This window comes from Dermacentor andersoni, chromosome 4 (assembly GCF_023375885.2).
Source record: "Dermacentor andersoni chromosome 4, qqDerAnde1_hic_scaffold, whole genome shotgun sequence".
Taxonomy (NCBI): domain Eukaryota; kingdom Metazoa; phylum Arthropoda; class Arachnida; order Ixodida; family Ixodidae; genus Dermacentor; species Dermacentor andersoni.
The window spans coordinates 115,585,974-115,611,899 of record NC_092817.1 but is presented as its reverse complement, the minus strand read 5'-3'; the positions used below and the strand labels follow the sequence as shown (position 1 = coordinate 115,611,899).

The following is a 25,926-nucleotide window of genomic DNA, read 5'->3' as shown; positions in this document are numbered from 1 at the left end:
TTATATAAAAAAGCAGCAACAGAAACACTGCAAAATATTTGGAATGAGTAATACCGAATCTGGACTGAAACACCAATGCTATTGTTGAATTCATCATTATGCCCTGAAATGCCTTGTGCACCCATTATAACAGTGATGGACCTGTTAACCTGTGATCATTAAGATTCGTCAACCACCACGGCCATGACAATGAAGGAATGGGTAGCACTTATTTATTTTAAAGCTTGCCCTGATCACATGCCTTTTGAGGGGTACATACACACTTTATTGACAATGATTTACTTGTGGACGCAGCACACAGGCGGCAGCAAACTTGGAGCATAAGAGACTGAGAAGCAACACATTTTTACAGCATAGGCTCTTATGGGCTCCAAAAGGACTTCTTCCTGGGCAAGTTGGTGCTTAGATTTCCTAGGTATACTGTTATGGGCTCATTCCAATAGCCATTTTAGTAGGTGATGTTGTTCGCTTCCGCCACCGATGCCGGCACCGCCACCAGCGATCGTCACAGCTATTGCCAGGAATGAGAAAAAAACACAAAATTCCTGCAGGGATTGAACCCGGGTCTGCTGCTTGGGAGTCGGCTACTCTACCACTGAGCCATTCCAGCGCTAGCTAGCTTGCCGCAGAAACGCCCTATATATGTGTTCTAGTGCACAAGGAGAGGCGTGATTCGACACATGCACCGCGTAGGGTTAACACATGCACACTTTGCATTGCGGTTGCATATTATTACACTAGATGGCACGTCATGAAGCAGTTGCATAGGTAGCAGTACAGGGTAGACAGAGAAACCTTGATGAAGAAAAAGATGATACAAAAATAATATTTATACAAACATGCTGGAAGGAAAGACGTGTACGGCATACCTGATTACATAAAGCAGGCTAGGTGAGTGCTTCTCACTGCCCAGTTTCAAAGGGGATGCCAATAAATCACCTTCATCATGATCATTAGCGTCGTATCATGCCACTTGTCATGCAAGGTGACATGCGCACCGTGTAGCGTCAATACGTCTAAACATTGCATTGCAGTTGCATTTTTTTCTACCAGGTGTCCCGACATGTAGCAGTTGCATGTTGCGTGTAGCTGGACCTGGTTAACTCAAACAGGCTAGGTGACTATTCTTCACTGCCCCATTTCAAAGGGGATGCCAATAAATCATCACCATCAACATCATTGTATCGTACCACGGGTCAAGGGATGTGACATGCGCACCGTGTAGTCTCGATACCTGTGTTTGCTCTTCGGTACACGTTATGCTGCCTCTTCGCAAGGTACGAACCGCCGCGGAAAGAGTGAATTGTAGGGGTTTGCACGTGGGTGCAACCAGGCAACATCGGGCTCTGCAGACCGCCATATAAAGAGCAGCACAAGCCGCAACTCACCGTCATTGCCAGGCAGACAGTTCAGATCGTTCTCGTGAAAACAATGCAAATAAAAAAAAAATTATGGGGTTTTCTGTGCCAAAACCACTTTCTGATTATGAGGCACGCCGTAGCGGAGGACTCCGGAAATTTCAACCACCTGGGGTTCTTTAATGTACACCTTAATCTAAGTATACGGGTGTTGAAAAAAAAAAAAAAAAAAAAAAAAACAATGCAAATAGGCTTTGCCGCGAAGACCCTGTAGTGTGTGCTGCCGGAAATGGAGCTCCTATGGGGCCAGTCGTCCAGCTTACACTGCTGCGTGTGCTTTGCAGACCTGTGACTTTTCTATCACAGCGACTATCTCAGTAACTTTGTTGTTGCCAATTTCACCTGTTTCAGGAACTTGTCTGCACACAATTGCTCAAAGCAAATACTCCTCTAGTGAACTTTCCCTATCAGGCTTCCTAGAGAAGCTTCAGAGATCAATGAGCAAAACTTTCTTTTTATTTTTTGTAAAACTTGATGTAAGCTTTGTAAAATTGCAATACACAACCGCATTCGTGAGCATTATGGAAAATTCTGAACAGTTGGCAGGTATGCAGCGAGATAAATTTTGGACACTGTATGGTGCCTCACTCGATTTTTCAGACATGACCCCCAAGCACTACCTTACAGATATCCACAGCCACAAATGCAGCTGCTGTCATTTAGGTTAAAGTTTGTGTCCTTGCTTTTGTTGGCAATACTATCTCATGGCCTTCCAGATCCTGTTTGGCCAGTAAACCTAATGGCAAAGAAGATACCTATGGTATCTTGGTTGATTTGGCTGACCAAACTAACTTCTGCTTGCTAGCCAAGGTAATCTAAGCCTACAAGGAAACTGCAGTTTAAAACAGTGCATCCAAACAGGGTATATTAAACAAAATATACGGCTAAATGCTACTTGTGTGTTAAATTTAGGTGGTTTAGCCCAAACATCAATTTATTCTAGGGGTGTGCGAATAATCAGAATAACAAACACAAATCAAACAGCCAACAGCGATTCAATTTGTAGCATTCGATTTGATATTTCACAATTTGAAAATGTTGGACAATCATTTCTGTGCAAATGTAAGGGACAACACTAATTTGGAGTTTCAAAGCAGAGATCAATGCAAATGAGGGCTGTTTCCAATTATCTTGCTGCAGAAGAACCACAGTTGTTCCACGGAAGCACCAGTTCCTAAGCAAACGCACAAGGCAGACAACTTATGCTCAATCATTTCCAGCCATTCAGTAAGACTGCTTCACTTTTTAAGCACCTTATGTACAAATTTGTTGTCTCGATGTGGGAAAAACAATTTACTCTTTAACCAATCTCACCATACTTGCATCCCTTTAACCAATGTGCGGTGCGCACTACTACCACACTTCTATAGCTCAATAAACACAACAGTCTATATGCACCTCGTGATGTGGTGTCCTGTTCCCTTTAGTTTCGTCAGGGTCATTCCTCATATGCAAGCTCCCCAGTTGACTGGACTTACATTTGTAAATGGCGTTACATCTGTCTGCCAGATAATGTAAATAAGCCTCTTTTTTCTTTTGATCTTTCTTTCCATGTGAACTCAAAATTACAAAATATTTGATATTCGAAAGCCACTTTCCTCAAATACAGTAGAACCTCGCTCATACGCTTGTATAAAAAAAAAAAAAAAAAAAAAAAAAAAAAAAAAAAAAAAAGAAAGGAATTTACTAATTGGGAAAACATACAATCTGAAATAACTAAAAAAAATTCGACAGGCTCAACTATTGTTGAGATCTGCGTAACGAGAAGCGTCGCGTCGATCGTCGTGGCATGAGACACCGATGTGCGTCGAGCTGGTGGTGCTCCGGTGGCCTGAGACGCGTTTTGTTGTTTCCTCATTGCGTGGTGTTTTAAGAGGGGGACGGGAAACCGAAACGAAATCGAGCTGGTGGGCGACGCCGGATGCTGCCGAAAAGAAGCGTGATGCCCACATCGTGCCGCCTACAGCAGGGAACGGCGGTGCGTTTGGATTATCGCCTACTAAAAGCGTTCAGTATAGTATACCAATGGCACTATGCACCACGCACTGTAAAACATAGGTGAAGATGCTTATCACAACAGGTTTGGTGGCGATAGCTGTGAAAGCGGCGTGTGACGACCCAGGCGGAGATTTGCTGGTACTGGAATAAGAAACTGCGTGCTACATCGTTTTCACTTAAGATGGGCGGCTATATACTGCGCTCGATCGCGCGGGCCTTGTGCCTTTTCTTGTTCACGTGGGATCTAGCTGCCGGAAAACACATACGATTGCAGTCTGTAGCAGGGAACGGTGGCGCGTTTCAGTTATCGCCGGTTAAAAGCATTTGTTACACTTCCGACAGCACCACGTGCTGTGAAACAGATAGGTGAAGATGCTTATCGCAACAGGATTGGTGGTGATAGCTGTGAATGTCGTGTGCGACGACTTCGGAGAAGACTTGCTGGCACCGAAATGAGAAATTGATGGCGCGCCGGCATTTTCATGCGAGACGGGCGGGCAAGTATTGCAGTGAAGCTGGCACGGCGGGCAGCTATATATTGTTCTTGATCGCACGTGCCTCGCACATGTTCTTGTTTACATGCTCGAAAAGAATCATCAGCTCTTGTGCCTATCTGAGCACTGCAAACTGCCGTGTGCCCCACAGCCTCGGCAAGTTGTTTACCAACGCGACGAATGGCGAAGCGACATTTCCTGCCTAGCGTCCTTGCATGCGCACTTTGACGGCGGTTTTGCAGTTCAAACTTTTTATGCACAAGGATGCTTCAAATACCTTTTACATCGGCTGCCATATTTATAGTTTTTTTGCCAGATTTACTAGCCATAAGGGCTCTAAGTACAAGCTTGAAATGGCCAAAAGCTTAATTAAATCGAAAGCATGTCACAAAATTACTTCATTGAATTGCGAAAAAAATACACGGTTTTTAATGCAACTAAGATTGGGAAATGAAAATATAGTTGGTTACATTGCGAAATTCGTTAAATTGAGGTTCGTTATATCGATGTTTGGCTGTATAAAGCATCTAATTTACGCCTGTTCCCCTTATCTACACAACATTTGGTAGTTGCGTGACAGACCTCTGCCAAGGAACGCCCATGAATGTGTCTACGTTTTGTAGAAGGTCCGCAACTGCAGCTCTCAAACTGTGGAACGTTGTGATGGCTCGATGGCTGACTGGCTGGCACCGTTTTAGCACATCCGGAAGCTTACTCTGTGGTGTGGCCTGCAATGCTGCCAGTGGGTAGCCCTCCTTGGGCCTGGAAGACAAGATAGTACGGTGTGCTTGTAAAAACCAATTCGTGCTGTGCACAAGATGGTTCTGAAGACACAGCCAGTGTCAGAGAGGCCCGAAATAAATGTACAGTATGTTGCATAAATTAGGAGGCCAGGTATAAACAACTCTTATGTCAAAACTGCTATCCCACTCATGCTCAAATTCAGCACAGAGGCAGCATTCTGCAGTGCATTTTGTTTCACAGCACGCTTGGATGTAGTACTCCCCGTTTCGCCTTGAATAAACCACAACTGCAGGTTGTATGCAGAGTTCCAACTCTCATGGAAAGTGGTATACTCGGCATAGAATGGTTGGGTATTGCTTGTTTTTGGAGACGAAGCAGTTTGTTATATCAATTAGCAAGAGAATTTTACATCGTTAAAATAAGGTTTTAAGTACATGGATCTCTATGCAGATATCAGGGGGAATTGCATTTACTTGATTATGTCCATTATTTTGTTATAACAAGGCTCAGGTCTTTATCTGGCTCACTCATTTGTAGGGGTGCGCAAATATCGAATATCACTAAATCATATCTAATAGTGAACATTTGAATAATTCAATTCACGAATCGGATATCTACTATTCGATTTTTCGAATATTTTATATATTCGGTGTACAGACCCGCGCAGTGCCACACGTAACGTGCGCTGCAGAGCCCCTTGTGCTCAATATTGCCCAAGTAAGCGTTTTACTTTGTTTTTAGCACAACAGGACCACTGAGAGAGAGGGAGAAAATAAACCTCTTTATTCAGGGATTCTTTAAGCGGTGTCCTTGGGGTGGTCTCCCCTCATCAGGAAACCAGAGGCTTTCACTGTGTTGACGGCCATCGCTACACGCTGGCACTGGCTTGTGAGGGTGTAGCTGGCTAGGGCTTTCTCCCAAAGCTCAGGTGCGTGATACGGCAAACTTTGTCACTGCATGCACTCCCTGACGTCAGCACTATGCAGGGATTGCACACGCAGCAGCCAAACGTCACAACTTGCAGAATGGCATTGCGCTGGCCGGGACTGCTTTCGACGGTACGTTTGTCCAGCTAGGCATGCCCAATCGAAATTATAACGGCACGAACCGAGGGAGCGGCAACATAAGCAGCACATATTTTGTAAAGCGCGAAGATCGGACCAATCAGTCATGGATAGGCAGGCAAATGATGTCGAATATGCAGCTGTCAATCTAATCCGTTGGAACAGCCGTCAATCTAACCTGCACACGTGACCTTGGGACCGATCACATGATGAGCCACGCCATACAGACATACTGGCGGCAAGCATTCCACGACGGCTTGCAGCCCATTACCACATCGGCCAGCGCTGCATTATCGTCACGGCCACACTGCCTCGGCCATTAGGCTTAATCGGCACTGCTTCATAGGGAATCGGCGACTTAGCTATGGTTCGGTGCCAAATCAACACAGACCTATTTGCAGCAGCATTGCAACACTCGGAAAGCCGACAAACTGCCTTGCAAACGTAAGCACGTGTGCGGGATGGCAACAAAGTTGTTCACGGCCGCCATCTTTGCGACATATGGAACAGTGGTCGCTCGTTACCGAAGCCAATTATAGGTGCACATCGGTCTCTTTTTTGTTTCTTTTGTAGCTTCATGCAACCTGCCAAAAAACTAGCTTTGGATTTAAACGACGGATGTGAAAGTGTCATGGCCTGGTTGCATGCATTGGTGTGGATGGTAGATAAAGAAGGAGGCGGGGAGAGGGAGCGTTGTGGGAACTTGCTGTGACCCTGCATATTGCAGTATCTTTGACAAGCGCCGAATCACACCGACCCTAACAATGAAACGGCGTGCACAATGCTTGCTTTTTTTACCACTGGCGCTGGCTACACGTGGAGTGGTGACCGAGTCATGTGATCCAGAGTCCTTTCGTCCATCGAGCAGGTTGACCTTACGATAGCCCACCTGCCATAAATTTGATATAGCTCTTCTGCATTTCCAAAAAAACTGAAAAGCAAAGCTTTCTATGTAATAAATAAGTTAAATAAGTAAGTTAAATGAAGTTTTCAGTATTAAACTGAGAACTTCACTGGTATTTAGTACAACAGAGCATCCCCATTTCTTTAGTGTCAGAGGAAAAAAACCACTTGATTCTACACGGCAGAAATTATATTGATAAAAAAAAAAATATTTTCCAGACCTTTATATCCTAGAAATTAGCTGTAATCAGTGCTGGTATACTAATTTGGTGTAGAGCATACTGTATATCTTGATTTCTACGTACCCATGTTACTGATAGCTTGCTAGATTCTTGTTATGTAATGCCAGGAAACTTTGTGCAGCACCGTATTTCCTTGCCCAAAATTTGTAAGCATTAAATGATGTGAAAAACTTTCTGGTATTCTATTCGATATTGTTTTTTTTTTCCCTTGATTCGATTCAAAATCTACCATTCGGTATTTGCACACCCCTACTTATTTGCACAACATTCTGTTGTGAAAGATAGCCAATTTGGCACCTCCTAGTGCCTCTTAATGTTATCAGTTCTCTTAAAAAACTCGTTCACTCCCTAGGCAGGGCAGAAGATTTTGCACAGCAGGTTTTTTTTTCATCAACCTGTAGTACTGTCGGTGGTATGAAGGCTGGCTAAGGAACCACCGCATTTCTAGCCTTTTTTAAGTCAAAGTATCCCCTCTATCCCCAGAACAGAAAGGTCCTAAAAATTTGTAGAGATCCAAACTACTTTCAGCAAGTGAACATGAGAGATGGCAAGTAACTGCCAGTATCACTTACATTTCTCTAACCTCATTCCTGGTTTGTAACTACCTCATGCACCATGGTGCAGTGAGCAGCAAGGACTGTACAGAACAGCCAACTTCACAAACATTCCCCAGTTTTCCAGCATTTCCCCCATTTAGTGTACTTTAAGAAGACTCAATGACCAACTGTCTTCTGTGAACTGCATTGAACTTTTTGCAGATTCACTCTTTTTTCTTAGTCTTCTCTATGACACAACCATTCCATACCCAGCTTCTCAGCACTCTGAAGTTGTCCTTTACAGTGTTTTGCTAAATCAGTCAATTGTTTCATAGGGGTCAGTGAACACCAAAAGCATTGAAAAAAGATGGTTTAAGGGCCCACCTAATGTAATAGCATCTCTTTTCAGACAATTTTCTCGCAAAGACCTTGACGGATTCCCAGTCTTGGAGGCGGTTTCCAAACCAAAGCGTGATCTTGTCAAATTGCTCAAATAAGGGAAGTACCTGAAAATAAAGGGCAAAAGACGAGCAAAAGTGCATTTTATTGATTGACTGATTGAAAACAATTGAGACTCAAAAGCAACACAAGGGATTTTGGGAGACAATAGCAGACTAGTGTAGTGAAGACCTCTGGATTAATTTGGATGCCTGGTGCACAAGCGTCGACTACAGGGGGGGTTGGGTCTCCAGGGCCCAAGCCCCCTCCACAGTTTTCCAGTGGGAGGCAAAGCCCCGCCTGCCCCCCCCCCCCCCCCACCTTAAGTGTAATTACCACAGTTCTGTTACCCACATCATTTGAGGTTTCTTTTGAGCTGCCTTTACCTTTTCAGTCAAAATTTTATGGCGACTAAAAGCTTGCTGCATCATTGTTGGCATGGTCATGCATGGCTTTTAATTTATACTGTCGCCTTATTTCTGCAAATCCTGACAATAGAAGGAAAAGCACATTGGAAGCACCAGAGGCAGCTACCTCATCCATATTTTTTTCACCTAAGCATTTTTTTAAAATTTACACTGTGAGCACCACGCACAGACACAAGATATTAAATATGTACACAGGACAAAGTACATTAGACTTTTTAAAGAAAAGGAGGTAGCCAACTAATGATTATTTCTAATAGTATGGATAGCCTATGCCTAGAGAATCAATAGTATGTTGTATGTTCACCTCGCTTCTAATTGCTTTACATGCTTTTCTGACCCTGGAAAAACAAAACAACAAAAACTGCATACTTCAGTGGCCCCTTCGGCAGTCATTTATCAACAGCGTGTGAAATGCATGTGAACAATGTGTGTCTCAGTATTGCTTCTCTTTCCAGTAGGCAATGCTAACAACTCATGAAGAAAGAAAGCTTTTCTAATAATTTACAACATTTAATAGGGATGGAAACATCGCCATATGCATGCAGAGTTCATAAATGTATACAATTCACTCAGTAACTGAAATAAGACAAAGCCAAATTCACTTGAAATCAGAATCAATAGCAGTCATGTGCAGCAGTGCTTATGCTCAAACTTATAGTGAAAAAAAAAAAAAAAAAAAAGGATGGATAGAAAGAGAGAGGGAGAGGCTGCAGTTTAGCTAGAAGGGCGAAGCAGTATTACTAATAGGGAAGTACAATACAATTCTTCCAAGTGTACAATTCTTCGAGGTCACACTAAGTGCAACTGTTATTAAAGGTAACACACACACACAGGTGGGATTCAGAAAGCTGGTCGCACCTTCCCCCCTCCCCCCCCCCCCCCCTCACAGAAATTAAAACTTTCCATCTATGACTTGGTGTTCTTTTACCTATTCCCCATCGGGATACAGCCTCCATAGTCAGAAATTGAACCAGCAGCCTCAGGCTGAACTGCAGAGCTAACAAGCCTGTGTACAAAGTAGGGGTACATTACAAACATAATAAAAGCAGAATAAAGTTACGAGAAACAATGAACCATTCTGGGTTAGTGCACTGGCAGAGGGACTGGCTTCCCAGGGTCATCTGACAACACTGGGCACTAAGTCTACAAAAAGAGTCACTCCAAATAGAGTGCAATATTTCTTTGCAGTGAAGATCACACATCAGCTCTCACAAGAATTAACATAAATCAATTAAATTCTGGAATCTTAGGTGCCAGAACAATAATATGATTCTGAGCCACGCCGTAGTTGGAGACTACGAATTAATTTTGCCCACCTTGTGTTATTCAACGTGCACCTAATGCATGGCAGGGGGCGTTTTTGCATTTTGCCCCCACTGAAATTCAGCCGCCTCAGTCGAGATTTGAACCTGAGCCCTCAGCCTTAGCAACGCAACGCCAAAGCCACTGCGCCAAGAATTAATATAAATTGAATGGCTGCACAATGCAAAACACAGCAGACTTCTTTGAATTTACCACTGCCAGCGTACAGGTAATAGTAGCGGTTCAGAACTTGCCTAAAATTTTTCATTTACAGTTATACAGTAAATTTTATTTACAGTTACTTCCTCGTTATAAGGAAGCTGCATCTGACATAAATATTAGGGGTGTGCAAATACAGAATGGTAGATCTTAAATGCACTATTGAATCGAATCGAGAAAGTAATGTCAAATATTGAAAATCACAAAAATTTTCATAACATTTATTGCTTACAAGTTTCGGGCAAGAAAATATGGTGCTGCACGTGCCCAGGAGTCTCCTAGCATTGCATAACAAGACTTCTGCAAGCTGCCAGAAACTTAGGGACATAAAGAAATCAAGGTATGCAGTACAATCTACCTTTATTAAAGGGAACACCAAATTAGTATGTCAGCACTGATTACAGCTCAGTTCTAATATATTAAGTTCTAGAAAATATTTTTGCTTCACCAATAGAATTTCTGTTGAATAGAATCAAGTGTTTCTTTTTTCTTCCTCTGAAACTAATGAATTATACCCCTGTCACACAGCAAATCTAATGTTATTTACAATGAATGACATTCGCTCATAATGCGATTTATTTGCTATCACATAGTAATATGTAACGCCATTCATTGAAAACGACATTTCCAAATGAATTAGTTTGCCAAACTCGTAGGTGTTCGTTTTGGAACCGAATGTGTATGCTCAACACCAGGAGCCTACCGGTAAGCTTTGTAAGAATTACATGCTTTTTTGTTGTTTAACAAAAGATAACACTTGTTCAGTCGATTTTATTACCTAATTATTACTTTAATGGTGCTTAAGTGCATTACAGTGCGTAATTACAGAAAGCTACTCTCTATCCTGTGATTAAACAGACATATCTGGCTTTGGTTGTGACAGTCGTGTTTGTTCGCACTGGAGCATCAGCTGCGGCGACTTCAATTTACTTGACGTAGATGCATGTACATGTTTTGCTATGGCACGCACTGACGATGTGGATATTAGGAGCCTGCATGCACATCAGAGCGGCGATGCCACACAACTGCCATTCTCGTTCCTCTTCAGCAGAGGTAGCGGACACGCTTGTCGTACTTTCCGCCACGTTGCTTGCCTGATCTGCTTGGCTTGACTCAACTTGCTTGGCAGCGTCAAAGGGTTAGTGGTCCAAAAGCACAGTGTGAAAGGGAGGATCACATATTCCAATGGAATTCAGCTTATTGGAAAATTATTATTGGACAAAAGTGGGTTTGACGCTATTCTTGCCCCCCCCCTCTCTCTCTCTCTCTTTTTTTTTACTATAGTCATTGTCATCGTTTTAATATAACATTAGTTTTTGCTGTGTGACAGCACATGGCAACAATGACATTCATTTCAACAAACGTCATTCGTTAGAAATGACATCAGATTTGTCCTGTGACAGGGGTATTAGTGACATTCTGTTGTACTGAATAGCAACGAGGTTCTCAGTTTAATAGTGGACCTGTGCTTCGTGGCAATCTTTTATTTATTGCACACAAAGCTTTTCCTTCTAGTTTTTAAAATACCGAAGGGCTAAACTAATTTTATGGCAGTTGGGTTATCATAAGGCCAATGTGTGCGACAGACGAAAGGATTGTGCATCACGTGACTCGATCACCGCTGCATGTGTAGCCGGTGCCAACGGTAAAAAGCAGGCACCATCCACACTGTTTCATTGTCAGGTTCAGCATGATTTGCCACCTGTCAAAGAATTTTAAATGGGGAGGGTCACAACAATTATGCGCATCACTCGCTAACTACCCCTCCTCCCCCATTAGGCCTAATGGCCGAGGCAGTGTGGCTATGACGAAAATCCACCACTGGCTGATGTAGTAACAGGGGCCACAAGCCGTTGTAGGATGCTTGCTGCTAATATGTTCGTAAAGGTGGCTCATCACTGATTGACGGCTGTTAAAGTGACGTGAAGTGTGTCTCCGCATATCCAACACAATCTGTGTGCCTACTGGCGGCTAAATGGCGCTATCTTCGCACTTTACGAAATATACAGGCGCTAAGTGCTCGGCGCTCCATTTGTATCGAAAACGACGTGAAACGCTCGCTGGGGCAGCATCGAGCCTGAGGGGCTCCGCAGCGCACACGACAAGTGGCGGTACACAGGTCTCTACACTGAATGTATCAAATATTTGGAAAAATCTAACAGCAGATATTCGATCTAGTGATGTTCGAGTATTTGCACACCACTAATAAAAATACATTTGTTATATCCAATATTCATTTAAGCATGCATACGTTGATGCTGATGTCAATGAGAATCATTGTAAATTTACTCTGTTACATTCTACAGCTCATTATATCCGGGTCCATTATATATATTGAAGTTCTGCTGTATTCACTCGATGCATATGATTATGATCATTTCTACCCACGCAGCAAGGATGCAGCAAGACCAACATACCCTGTAAAGAAATATGTCTGGATGCACAAAGTGCCATTTTGAGATGTTATGTGCTGTTCGCACTTGGCAGTGGCCAAATGCCACTCCCAACACTTTTCATGGACCCAATCGCTGTCATACAGATGCCCGACCTTAGGTATATTACGGGTGAAATTTGAGATATCCCTGTAGGCTAGTGGATTGTGCATTTCTAAAAATAAAAATTAAAAAAAAAGAGGAGAAGTGCACATTTCAGACATGACCTTTATGTTAACATCTCTCTAGAGTGTGGCTCAGTCTCAGTAGCGAACGGTACAGCCAGGCCTTCGATGTTGACAATGTCCCAGTGCAGGGACATTGCACATATTGACGATAGAGGCTGTGTGCAACTTGAAAGCGTTCACAATTGTTTCGGTACTGTTGGTGTCTCTGGTATGACTAGTGCTTGTAACCTAACTGCAAGCTTGAAGCAACAAGATTTGTTTTCTACATGAAAACATGGGCATGTTTCAGGATTCTGATACAGTGACTGATCGACAAATCAGACACCAAGAATCTGGACATGCTCTGTAATCTGGACAGCTTCGCGGAATCGCCAATGGCTTCATAGACTTAATGTGTAAAGATGACCGATATTTCGGACAGCTGCCAGCTCTCCATTCGATTATCCGGACTCCGTCCGGGCTATAGCATATGCCAACCCTGCTGCCGTTATTTCCTCTGGCAACCTCGACGATACATCAAGTCTGACCTTGGAGATTACACGAGCCCATGCTCAACAAGTTGACGCTGGAAACGTGCCGCAACCAACAGCTGCTGCCGGGCCCGCCGACCGAGCGCATGTTCAACCGCGACGAGTCCGGCTCCGTGACGGTGGACGTGTGCAAGACACCGGACAAGGAGAACCTCGACAATGACAAGCTCTACCAGCACAAGCTAATTTCTGAGGCCTCGCCTTGGTCGTCGCTCTACGCCTTTGAGATTTAACTGCAACAGCCAATCTTGGAGGCTTTGCCTGAATTCAGGTCGCATGAACATCACAATGATCACATCCTTTTCCGGCACGCCCGCACATGTCGTCGCACATGGCCCGCTATTGCCATTCTGTTTGTTGAGTTTGCCTTGTTGAGTTTGCCTTGTTTCTGCCATGCTGTGCTTGTTTGTTTAGTTTGCGTTCCAGACAGCGCTCTGCTGGCTACAAGAAGTCTTTCTCATAAGTTATTGATAGGCCACGTCAAATGGCCCCAACGGTGCCCTGGCAGTCCGAGTGTGCCTGAATCCGCAACTGAAGAGGCTGAACTGCCGCCGACCACAACGAGGTCAAATGTGGACATCGTTGATGACCTGCTAGGGTGTGGTGTGTCCATTCCTGCTGCCGTTAGATTCGAAGACTTTGCAGACACCGGAAGCGCGGTTTCGTCGTGTGCCGAACTGAACGATGACGAAATAATTGAGCAGGTTCTCCCACCGTCAAGCAGCGACCCTGACTTGGATGATGATGTGCCGTGTGCTCCAGAGCCTTCCACATGCAGATCTGACTCAAGCATTTGCAGTCCTTGCGTCAGCATACAGTGAAACTCAAAACTGGCATAAATACAGACGGACTTGGTTACACGTAAGCGGAAGTGCATGCAGCAATGCATCGGCCACTTGTTCCATGCACAGGGGCCTTAAAATGCAACTAGAGTGATCTTTTTCGGATACATTCGTTTTTTCGGACATTCAATAGTTTGGACTTGTTTACGTTCCCCATGGAGTCTGAATCATCGGTTGTCGGCTGTATCGTCAAACTAAGCAAATAGTACAACATGATTTGAAATTAATAGAGGTCAACTCTAAAATAAACGAGTAATACAACTCAATGCAGTTGCACCTTGAAAATATTGTTGTAAACATGATAACGAAAAAAGCATCCTGCAACACAACAGAACACCTGAAGTGGTAAACCAAACATGCTGGACTTCCATTAATTAGACTCCAGATAACTCAATTTTTGGGTTAATTCCATCCCGGCCATAGCCCATGCATGTCTATGGGCCTAATTTTTTGTTATTTCGATCCTAAATATGGCCTTCACAGAAAATTTGAACTTGACAAGTCAGTACGCGTCCACTTGACCGCTATGGAGAACCTGATAGTGACCGCCTTAGTGGCAGTGCCCGTCTCGGCGGAGCTTAGGGGACAGTGTGGACAATTATTGAGCACACATCATATATCATCGAAAACACCTACTTTTGGTCCTAGGAAGATTTTTAAGCAATAACCGTAGCTCACAATGTTAGATTACGGAATTTACCAGATTCTAACGCGTGCCTGTTTTTAAATACCACCTATATGTAAGATATGTGTAGCATTATATTCACCTTTGACTCGCTTCTGCTGCTGTTGTCGCTATTTTGTACATGTGTTGCAGGAAGAGTAATGTTTGCTTCTGTTTTTGGAATTAAAGACAATTTATATAATATACACTCATGCAGTCTTGTATTTCACATTCTATACATGTACAGTCTTCTCTTTCCCTGTTGTGTGCGTCTTGTACTTTTTCCTCGTATTTCTTGTTGTACATGTTTGATCGCAGTATACAGAGTACGGGTCTATGGGTGTTGACGTATGACACATACTTCAGTGTTTTCATGTTGTGGATACCACATACGTATACATGATCAATGACTCCTTGTCTTGTGGTAGTCACATAGTCGTCCATAAAGGGTGTTAGACTGACGCGCAGACTGTTTTGCACCAATGTGCATAGTATTTGCATGGACAATGAGGCGTTATCACACCTGCTGGTTGCTGTCAAGCAAACACGCAATGGGCTTTAACTGTGCATTCTCCCTCTATATTGGGAAAGGGTTCAATACCAGCCCACGGTCGGCCTGGTATTGCACTATCTCCGGGGTTGGCCCACATTTCTTGGATCTACTCCCTCGTATAATGCTATACATTAAACAAAAACTGGGCCAAAAATTGCCTGCATGGAGCACACAGACACGAAACCAAAACCAAAACCACCTTCGTAACGTTTGCATGCTTTGCCGCATAACACGCTTGTACTGCAGTGAAGATAAATTTAAAACCCCTGTGGTGAAGCTGAGTTTAGAAAACAGGCTACCATTGTGCAATTATTTTTTCATTTCTATAATTTAACACACAAAGTGCACCCACCACATGATACTTTTCTTGTGTCTATTCCTCTGGTGTGGCTGTAACTGACTATTAGTTACAGTGCAACCAACTAAAAATTACTGGTCGAAAACAGGGCCTCAGGTGCCATCAGCATGATACAATGATACTAGAATGATACAAAACAAAACAACAGTACAGGCTCATAACAAACCTCTAAAGGCAGGTTTGAAGTTCCTGATAGCAGAGATGCCACTGGCAGGTTGGTCTCCTGCACAACAGCCAAGGCGTCTTTCTCAGATGCGGTCAGGATCAGCTCATGGTGGCCCCTCTTAATTCTGTGCCAGCCAAACAGGCCCACGACCGATGGCCTGAAGGGGAAAGCGGGAAAGGGGGCACACATGGCACCCGAAACAGTTCAGAGAGAAAAACAAAGTCTCATGCAACTAAATGAAACTGGTAGAATGCATGCCATGCACGTCACGCTTGATATGGCTTGTACCACACAACTTTCTGGCATTTCACAGAAACTAAGTCTCCTACTCTTGCTGCGACAGCAGCAATTAATTTGGAGAAAGCTCACAGCAATGTAACTGCTAGAAGTGAAGTGAATAACTTCACACTAGTGCAAGGAAATATGGAGTAATAATGATTAAGTCATAATAATGAACAAGTATTCACTCAAATGATGGTAGCAACAAAAACCAGACACTTTTTTCCAACATTAAATCTATGAAGCTACCAGATCATTACCTTGGAAAAACACTTGAAGCTTCATGGCCGTCTGCCAGCTCAACAGACTTCAGTGCTACCAGTCTTTTTGCTGGTCCATAAATGGGGAACAGAATACTGGACTTGTCTTCAGACAGCCGAACATCCATTGCTCTCATGGTCACCGGGTGTATCCTCTACAATAAACAACGAAAATGCAGCTGTTTATTTAGTCTGATATTCTAGTAGTAGTAGTAGTAGTAGTAGTAGTAGTAGTAGTAGTAGTAGTAGTAGTAGTAGTAGTAGTAGTAGTAAGTAGGAAAAAGTGGAGCTGGCCAGGCCCCGTTATGCGTAGGACAGACAATACGCGTAGGACAGATAGCTGGCCATGAGCCTTTTTTTGTTTATGTTTGTCGTCTGTTTGTTGAGTCGTAATGCCAGGTTTTGAGCGAGTTCATGCCTTTAGCTGTGCTATGGACTTCTCTTTCTTTCTTTTGTGTGTGTCAATAAAAGAAATACTACTTGTAGTGACTTCACAAAATGTGCCATGATTGAAGACTGACTCCACTTTCTTTTTTGTCTCCACAAAAGTTTGAACTGGAGCCTGTTCCTTTAGTGGAATGCATAATTCTTCCGTCCCTGACACAATATTAGATTCTGTGGAGTTTGGCTCAGTTCCCTCTCTTAATGAGAAAGAGTTATGCTCAGTCACGCATCATAAAAAACTGCTTTTTATAACTCCACAGAGTGTTGTGTAGTTGCAATGTTCAATTCTTCTGACTAGTGTCTTTACAAGTCACATATTCAGAAGTTTTGCAGTTGAGCTTATATTGATTCTTCCCTCACATGTTGAAGTTCTGTACACATTTTAAAGGACATTAATCAGCACTTGTCTTTTCCTTGCACCCCCCCCTTTTTTTTTTCATTTATATTCTTTTCAGTGACAAAAAGCATTATGGCTGATATGAAAACTATTCGGCATATGATTTCGTATCTGAAGCCAATTTTTTCCAATATAGTAGACTCGTTAATTCGGCTCCAGTTAATTCGATCACGACCGAAGGTCCTGGCCGGCACCCATGCATTTTTATGGGCCCAAACTTTCATAATGTTGATCTGAAAATTGGGTGGTGTGCCTCATAATCAGATTATGGTTTTGGCACGTAAAACCCCAGAATTTATTTTTTTAAAGATTGGCCTTCACCGGATAATTCAAACTTGACCAGCCAGCATGCAAGCGCTTGACTGGCACGGTGACCTCGATAGCAATCGATTTAGTGGTAGCATGTCTCGGCGGAGCTTAGAGGTCAGTAAATGCGTTGAACACATGTCAAATCCCTCGTTGAAAATGCCTATTTTCAGCCTGTCCTAAAAAGATTTTCAAGCAATAACAGTAGCTCACAATGTCTGATTATGGTAGTTACCCAATTCCAATGCTCAACTTTTTTTTTTCCCTAAGTTAATTTGACCGAAAATTACCTGTGTGGCGCCGATCAGATACAAAGCTAAAACAGCATTCGCAACATATATACTTTACAACATTAACAACTGTAATGCGGTGAAGCTGACTTTAGAAAACTGGCCGACATTCCAAGCACATATTAGACCTTTGCCAATTTTTTCGCAAAACATCGGGTGCGCGTTAGATTTGTACTTTGTTTAGAAGCTTTACTGTCATTTCTATGTTAGCTTTCTACTTTGGGCAAATAGAAACTAGACACCTTTTTGATTCAGGGGCAAGTTAGATGACTCAGAGGTGTGCTTTACTGTTTCGTCAGCATCTTGTTTAATTTGACGTGCCAGATAATTCAATAAATTTCACTGGTGCAGTCATGGTTGAATTAACGGAAGACAACTGTATTCATATTCAAGTGAATTATGAAGTTTTAATCTTCAAAGAGCACTAAAATAACTGATCTTAGAAAAACCCATGCCTAGTCCTTCCACAGGTGTCACCAATTTTAAATGAGAGGGAATAAAATTAAATTATTTTAAAAAGAACTACTTCGAAGCTGCTCTAAGAAAAAATAATAATGTGGTGACACACTTAGGTAACAAATACCATTTTGAAGTCACCATACCACTGCAAGTACAGTCAGCCACAAAAAAAGATTAGCATAAGTGAACGATCACTAGAGTAGCAAAATGCTGCTGTGCTACTCTGCTACTCATGACTCACAAGTGCAGCGAAAGTGTTGAAATTTTTCCATGTATACATAATGAGCGAACATCTGTATGCCTTGAAAGAGCTTTGCACAGCAGCTGCATGCATGCAGCTCTTGTCCAGATGTGATAAAGACGTATTACTTAGATGTCATGTAAGTATGCTGAAATTCAAAGGCAAGTACCGAAAACAAAAAAGAACTGAAGTACAGCCTTAGCATAATGGATCACCCCTGCCGATAACTAGTTTAGAAGCTGGTGAAGACGATCTGTAGTCCAATTTGAATTGACAAAAGGTGCCTATAGTTCTAGTATCATCAAGGCCACCATCGAGGCGCATAAAGTGATGGATTTGTCTGTGTATATGCACGCAGAAAGCCACTGTATAAGGCAGCCAGATGGGTCAATGTCAGCTGCCTGAGGCCAGCAAAATGAACATGCAACTTCCTTGCAATCACAGGTATTTAAAGGCACACCAATGCAGGCAGGCCTCCTGCAGCCTTCGTCTTATGCTGGGCAGTAACTTTTTCATATCTGTCATAAATCATGTGCTCTGACTGTTCCCCAACAGTTCTCCAGTACGCACTATATCATCATTGCAGATCCACATGTGTGTTACAGCAGACACTGACAATGTTGCATAGATGCAAGCGAGCCAAGATCCTGTAACAGCTACTGCTATAAAAGCAAGGCCCCATAGCCAACATGACTAATTCGATAACTTAGCAAGCAGGCTTTATCCCATAACTGCAGCTTAAGCAGGTGTAAGCAAGCAGACACAACTGAGTAGGCATGGTGCCAGCAGACAATACTTGAGAGGACATACCTGCAAACCAAACCTGCTTATTATCTGCTTTAGCAGCGAGGATTCAGCATCTGCTAGCCGTGTGGAAGACTCGTAGAGGGATTGCACCTCCACCACTTCCTGCTTATTAGGAAAGGCGTGACAGTCAGCTGCTAGCTGTTCCCTGGGCAGAGCACAGTGAGGAGACAGCAATTTTGAGCACAGAATGAAAGCTTGACTTCGCAAACACTAGTCTCCTCATCCCCTCCCCCAGTTAGAGCTCATCATGCTATTTCTGTTTAAAATTTTGTTTGGCATACAATCAAACCTGTTCATAATGAACTTGACAGTCTCGCGAAAAAGTGAATGTTGTATCAGTTTGTTATATGTGGACTTGCCCTTCAAAACGAGCAAAAATTAACGACACTGAAGCTTCAGTATTTTAGTATTTACTTCTTGTATATTACTTCTTGTTCCTGGCCCTTTGTAGCATCTAGCTAAACATTTCTGTTAAATATATAATCTAAAGAACAAAATGCGGTATTATAGCTCTTTCAAAATGGTGCCCGGCCAGTTCCAATCACCTGTCATTCCGAAACTATGAGCACAGCTGCCATTCTTGCTTTCAGAGCTTGTCCTTGTCTTATGTTATATATTTTGCTATCAGAAGGACAAAAGTGGATTCTGAATATGATAGTGAAGTGTTCTAGTTGGCTGGATGTGGAAACTGCTACGGCATGCCGGCATTTTGCAAAGGTCTTGCTGTTACGGCTGCAGCGTCAACCACACATGCGCCAACAGGCGCGAACTTACGCGCTTTCCATGTCGCTTGAAAAAGTATGAAGCTCGAAAGGCAGAACGCCATCACGACGATAGCATTGGCACGTGCTATCGCGGAGGCCTCAGCCACCGTCCCGCCTGACCCTGAAGCATGCTGGAGACATGCCTTGAAAGCATGGTTACCCTAGCACTGTTGAGAGTTGAAAGTGAGTAAGTTTCCTCACGGCTTCTGAAGTCCACATGCGGTGCTCGCTCTTCTCGGCGATTGTATCTTCATAACTGTTGGACTGGAGCAGGGAGCACGCTGCTGTGCGGCCAGTTTGGTCACAATTCCATGCTTTGGAACTTCGCGTGCTCCGTCCTTTTACCGCAATCGGGCTTGAAATGTTCTTTGTAACAGTACGGCGCTGTTGAAAACATTCGTTACATCTGGGCGCAGTTTCATTAGGCAAGTCGGGAAATCGTAAATGCAGTGAAATGTGGTCATTATAACCGATAAATTGTTATACCTGGGAATGTTATAAGTGGGTTTGACTGTATTACTGTTCCTGCGCTAGCCTTGAGACAAAAAATCACCAGACATTTCGCTCTGTGAAGGTGGATGACCAGTGAAGCTGTGTAGCACACGTCAAAGAGGTGACAGAGAATTTCGAACAAAGGCACGAACCCAATAATTGTCTCGATCTATGGTCATTGCGATGAAAGGTTTATTTTTACACAGATTCATTTTTATACATGCACATTCATTCGTGTTATAGTACATTCATTATATACATTCGTGTTTCCATTTTGCAATATACTGAGGCAAAGAATTTGGGACTGAAATCACTGAACCAACTGGCAGTGGCCCAGCGCCGTCAGCGCCTTCGCAGAGGGAGGTGCAGTAGGGGAACGCTAGCATGATGAGCGGCATCGGAAACAGCCGTCAAAGAAGACGACTACGACGAATGTGCGAGCAGTGGCACGAGCGTGTTCACGCGGTTACACTGAGGGGCGCCAACGAGCCATTGCTGATTATGATAGTTTCTGCTCGCACAAATTTGTTGACGGACACAAAAAATGCATGCAACCCTAGTCATAAACAGCTATGCTGTAGAAGTATGCTGACTGGGCTTAATTTATGGCTGGCTGTGACACTGCCATACGTTCATAACACCCTAAAGCAGAATTTACTTTCATGTCAAAAAGGCTAGCAAATGTGTCTTTGATCATCTTCTGCCCTTGTCTTGTGTGTATTATGCTACAGCTTATTATTATCACGTAACAGAAATGTTTTCTCAGTTGTCTTGATGTGGCATCACTCTGTGATGTGGAAAAGATCGACAAAGACAGAAAAACAAAACATTAGTTTTGTGTGTGTCTTTCGCTGGCCACTCACACTGAACAATATGAAACAGCGCCAACTCTGCCAGCTATCTAAGTTTCTCCGGTGATAAACTTTATGATTGTGTTACATCATTTATACATTCCCGTTTGTTACATTTTATAGACTCTTGTGTTCCGAAATGCTGGTTTCATTTAAGTCCCATAGAGCAATGTGTGCAGTTTAACCCACTAATAACAATATTAAAGTGAAAAAAAAAAATCCCATTGTTAAGATAATTGTTATAACTTGGTTGCACACACACATAAAAAAAAGCAAACGGGACAAACATTCAGACGTTTTAATTAGACAAAGAAGTGCGGTCAAATCCCCTTATAGCATTACTGGTTTTGATACTCGTATGAAAAAATGAGCAGCTGCTGCACTGTGAACTTCTGTGTACAACCTATGGTAACATAATCCACTTACTATAATGTTCCCCTGTCACATTATTAGCTACAACAATTAAATTTGGCTACTGGGCGCCTCTACGATGAAATCCAGGGAAAAAAAAAAAAAAAAACTCGAACAGCTTTGCCACACCCACCTTTGTGCCACTTTTTCCTTCCACCCCTCCGACCTCAGCAAGAGGGTGGAATGAAGACGAGAGAGAGGCGTGCGGTGTGTGCAGCAGAAAGGCATATGTGGCGACACGGCTCCCAGTACGCAAGCCCAGTAGCCAGATTTAATTGTTATGACCAATAACACAGCATGGGAACATTGCAGTAAGTTGTTCATCTTCCCACAGAATACATACAAAAGTTGATGATGCATCAGCAGCTCATTGTTACATACAATATATATTGTTAAAACCAATATCAATATAAGTGTGTTCAACTGTATAGCTAGCAGTTGGTCCCGTTTCTCTTTCTGGTTTCTGTGTCCAAAATTAAAAAGGTGCACCACTGACATGGCATCATCCATTGGTGGTGTCTACATTGAGCATACTATGGCACGAATGGGAGCCCATGACATCATCAATTATGAATGCTGTGTGTCCTCTAATAATAGCATCGGGGCACTGAAACCTCTGAGCGTGTTAGACATCGTCGCTCGTTTCAAAACTGCTAACAATGTCAAAGGCGAACACCTTTGCACACAATGTACACACTAAAACAGACACCCTGTCATATCTTTTCAACCACATAGCCATGCATGGACCTAGTTTAGATTTAACGCACATCTTGTTCGAGAGCAGCACTGCTGAGCTGCACAGCTAAACTGCCATTAGGGTCTTTTTATTTGTGGACCTTTCTGCGAAGTACAACATAACTTACCATTAAACTGCAGTGCATGCATCACTACATACACAGGCAAAGAGAAATAAGCAAATGCTGCTACCCGCACAATGCTCTTTCTGTCCGTTTCTTTTTTCCTTTCGTACCTTTTGCGCCACTAGCCTCGACAGCCGTGCACCAAGTAGCCCAACACTGCATATGCTACTGCTGCCTGTGCCTGCAGCTATTATGCGTGCTGCAGTTTAGTCATGTTCACCCAGGTTTCAGTTGTGCTACAACTGAACTTGAAGGGCCTCTCACTAGGTCCCACTGGAAATTTTGGATACATTACAGAAGTTATAAAGCACCATCCAAGGGGCATTCTACTGCAAGAATTTTCGGAAATGGTTTGGTAGTAGTTGAGACTGAAGCAAATGGAATGTTATGACGTCATGGTGTTAGGAGGTGAGCACTCTTCCCCACAGCAAAAGCTCGTGGGTGACATTGCTCTCCTGCCTTCTCCCACATCACAGCTGAAAGCCCACATGACACTGATGCAACAATCCCCACTTCCTTCTCTCATGTGTTTCTTTTCTTTTTTGGCTTCCTTATTTTCTCTCCCTCTACTTTCATTCCTTACCCCCTGTGCAGTGCGGTTGAGGTGTCCTCTGCTGAGAGACAGTTACTGCGCTGCACTTTACCCCAACCTTTCCTTCCCATCAACAAGAATCTCCTTCTCCTGTTTGGCACATATCCATAGGCAGTATTTAGCGCACCAAGCTTTACGGGAATCTGCGCATTGTTTATGCTGCTGCTGACTATATTTGTGCACTGTAAGCACTAAGCGTTCGACAAAGACGCCATCTGCTTTCGACATCATCTCTGCCGGCAGAGAGAGCGGCTACTCCAAAAAGGGTGAGCGGGACTGAATTTTTTGCTTTCTTTACCGGCATACACTGGTATAATATTTTGCGCACACAATCAACACTATGCCATCTACACATGATGTTTTGTCTGTTTGCAAAGCCCGGACCTGATGAGAGGGCCTTTAAGCAAAAGCAACAAAGTTGTTTGCTACAGCTACTAACCTGAGCTCTGCGGTTTTCTCAATTGCAAAGCAGTCTTGAAGGTTCCGCCAGCTGGTCACTACGTGGCAGTTATAGCATGTGAAGAGGCCTAAGTGGAACAACGTAGAAATAAAGCAGTATTTAATTCAGGTACCCAGTGAATACATTAACAAATAAATATATGCATGAACATAAAAATTGACACCCAATGGAAATAGTTCATTTATTAGTATTTTGTTTGGCTAATTAGTGCCATCTACAGAAAATAAATTCATTGTGCAAATAAACATGTCACACGGGCATGTACACAAGCTAAAAGCTTGTCCTGTGTATGTGTCTGTATGCTGCATTAGTTTGCACAGCGTATATCTTTGCATAAGTGTTCCCTTGCAGCTTTGCGGTACTCTCAGTGGTTGGGCATTTTCCTTGCCTTGAGTACACTTAGAATAAAAAGTTTGTGACCAAAATTATTGCAGGCTGTCTACAAACGCAGGCCATATTTAGCATTCTGCTTTTCCAGCTGACTTTTTAGCAAGATGTCAGAATGGCATAGTGGTTAGCATATTGGACACTCAGTTACACCTGGTCCGTGCGGCATGGGTCTGATACCTACTGCCACTAGTTAGGAATGTTTTCTGTTGCTCTGCTCTTGCACTTCTATGGATGGACACCAAACAAACCAACTACCGCAAGAGCCCAAAACACCTAACAATGTAAAATGCGAAAGACAAACATTAGGCATGCAGTAAATACAATGTGGTGCAAGTATTACTGCAAGCAATGCATCAGCAGGTTGCCTGTACATGTGGGCCATACTATACCTGTTCTGATATTTATAAAAGCTGTTGGAGGCAAGCTCTTCTGAACCTCAGTGCAAGAAGGATCATGCCGACAGATGGGGCATGTAATCTTTAGGCAGATGTATCCCTCTTCAAATCCAACCGAATTGTCCTTGAGGACCTTCTTGATCTTTGACACAGTCACAGGAGCAACGTCACTAGTGCTAAGCATTGTTGCCATGGCCCGCCTTTGCATGAAGCTTTTTGGGAGTGCCAGAGAGTACCTTTGCATACCTGAAATCAAAAACAAGCTTCACTAGTAGCAGTGTAATAAAAATAAAGGCATACGATGGTTACCGTTATTCAGAAACCAAACTTTAGTGTTGCTTGGTATACAGGGTCCTGAATATTTGGCTGCGTGTGTTCAAAAAAAGATTTTGCACTCACCACTGCACTGTTCTTGCTCAAATTTTGCAGAACAATCGGAATTTGCCGTCGACTTCGTTTAGAGTAACACTTCGCACGATTAGTCGTTCGTTTTTTAAGACAAAAATGAGAAACTGTTTTCGCCTATGGAAAAAAATGGCATCTGAAAAGCCGGCCCTGGCACAGACTTGTGTCGCTGCCAGCCGGCAGCAGCTCCTTCCTGGTTAAATGTGCCAGGTGCAATTGTGGGAGCCAGAAATATGTCATAGATATCAGGTTTTGGGCACCACGTATAAGGGTGTGTAACTACATTGCTTCAATGCTAATCGCATTATTGTCAACATTCATCGAGAGAGGGTTCTGTGGGAAATTTTTTAAAATTAAATCAAACTGTAAAACGTAACGTCCCAAAATTGCATAATGGGTTATGAGGGATGCTGTGGAGGGGGGCTCCGGATTAATTTTTACCACCTGAGGTTCTTGTAACCAGCCCCTACGGTACAAAAATGTCATTGCATTCTGGCCCCATCAGAGTGTGGCTACCGCGACTGGAATCAAACCCATGTCATGCAGCACAACACCATATCCACTAATACAAAACGCTCCAGATGTTTATGATGCAGCATCACCACAGTCAAGCGTTGAAAAAAAAAATGATACAGAACATCTGTGCATATTGAACGTGCCTATGAAGGCTGCCTTACCATGCAGTTGTTTCATGATGTAGTTGTAGCGCCCATACGACACTCCACAGATGCCAGAAGTCAAGCCTGCCATGTCGGCAGCGCTGCTATCAGGACACTTCGTCAAAAGATAGGAATACCGCATTAACTTGCCGGCCATGTCTCAGCATGCCTGCCAGGTTTTCTTCCGCTATTCAGCCCTTTATTAGACAAACAATAAAAAAGGCGCAGTGAGGATGCGTAATAATAAAGGAGATGCAGAATGACAGTTCTGAGCCACTGGACTCACTGCAGTGGATTCTCCGCACATAGACTTCATGCAGACACGAAGCAAATGAAATTAATGATTTTTTTTTGTACGTGCCGGCCAGCACGTACTTGAGAGAGAGGACAAAGTAGCTTTTTTTTTTCTCTTATTGGTAGAGTCTGACGAAGGAGATTAATCTGAAACCAAACATATACTACAAACTTTGCTAAATATCGTGTGTCGACAAAACAAATCTTCCTATAAGTTACCCTCCAAAATTTCGCGCGTGGGGTCAACGCAATGAAATGTATGCATTTACCATAGGGCTGCTTTTACAACAGGTAGATTATTGAATTGTTGAACTACATTGCAGATACCGTTGCCAGCATGTAGTTCTCACA

General features: G+C 43.1%; 1 protein-coding gene across 3 annotated transcripts in view; it reads right to left on the bottom strand.

Annotated features, from left to right (window-relative positions):
- Positions 1-25,926, bottom strand: part of mtDNA-helicase (mitochondrial DNA helicase) — a 35,034-nt gene that overhangs the window by 8,508 nt on the left and 600 nt on the right. The window contains exons 1-9 of one of the 3 annotated variants that reach the window (XM_055074320.2): positions 25,657-25,676; positions 25,300-25,478; positions 24,212-24,463; positions 23,412-23,499; positions 19,006-19,147; positions 16,059-16,213; positions 15,520-15,676; positions 7,784-7,905; positions 4,493-4,672 (exon numbers count right to left, since the gene is read on the bottom strand). In XM_055074320.2, the coding sequence (XP_054930295.1) occupies positions 4,493-4,672; positions 7,784-7,905; positions 15,520-15,676; positions 16,059-16,213; positions 19,006-19,147; positions 23,412-23,499; positions 24,212-24,463; positions 25,300-25,438 (1,235 nt within the window). In that variant the 5' untranslated portion in view covers positions 25,439-25,478; positions 25,657-25,676. Of the gene's footprint in view, positions 1-4,492; positions 4,673-7,783; positions 7,906-15,519; positions 15,677-16,058; positions 16,214-19,005; positions 19,148-19,967; positions 20,171-23,411; positions 23,500-24,211; positions 24,464-25,299; positions 25,479-25,656; positions 25,677-25,926 lie in introns of those variants that run through there. The other 2 variants (XM_050184592.3, XM_055074321.2) reach the window with 2 other exon arrangements.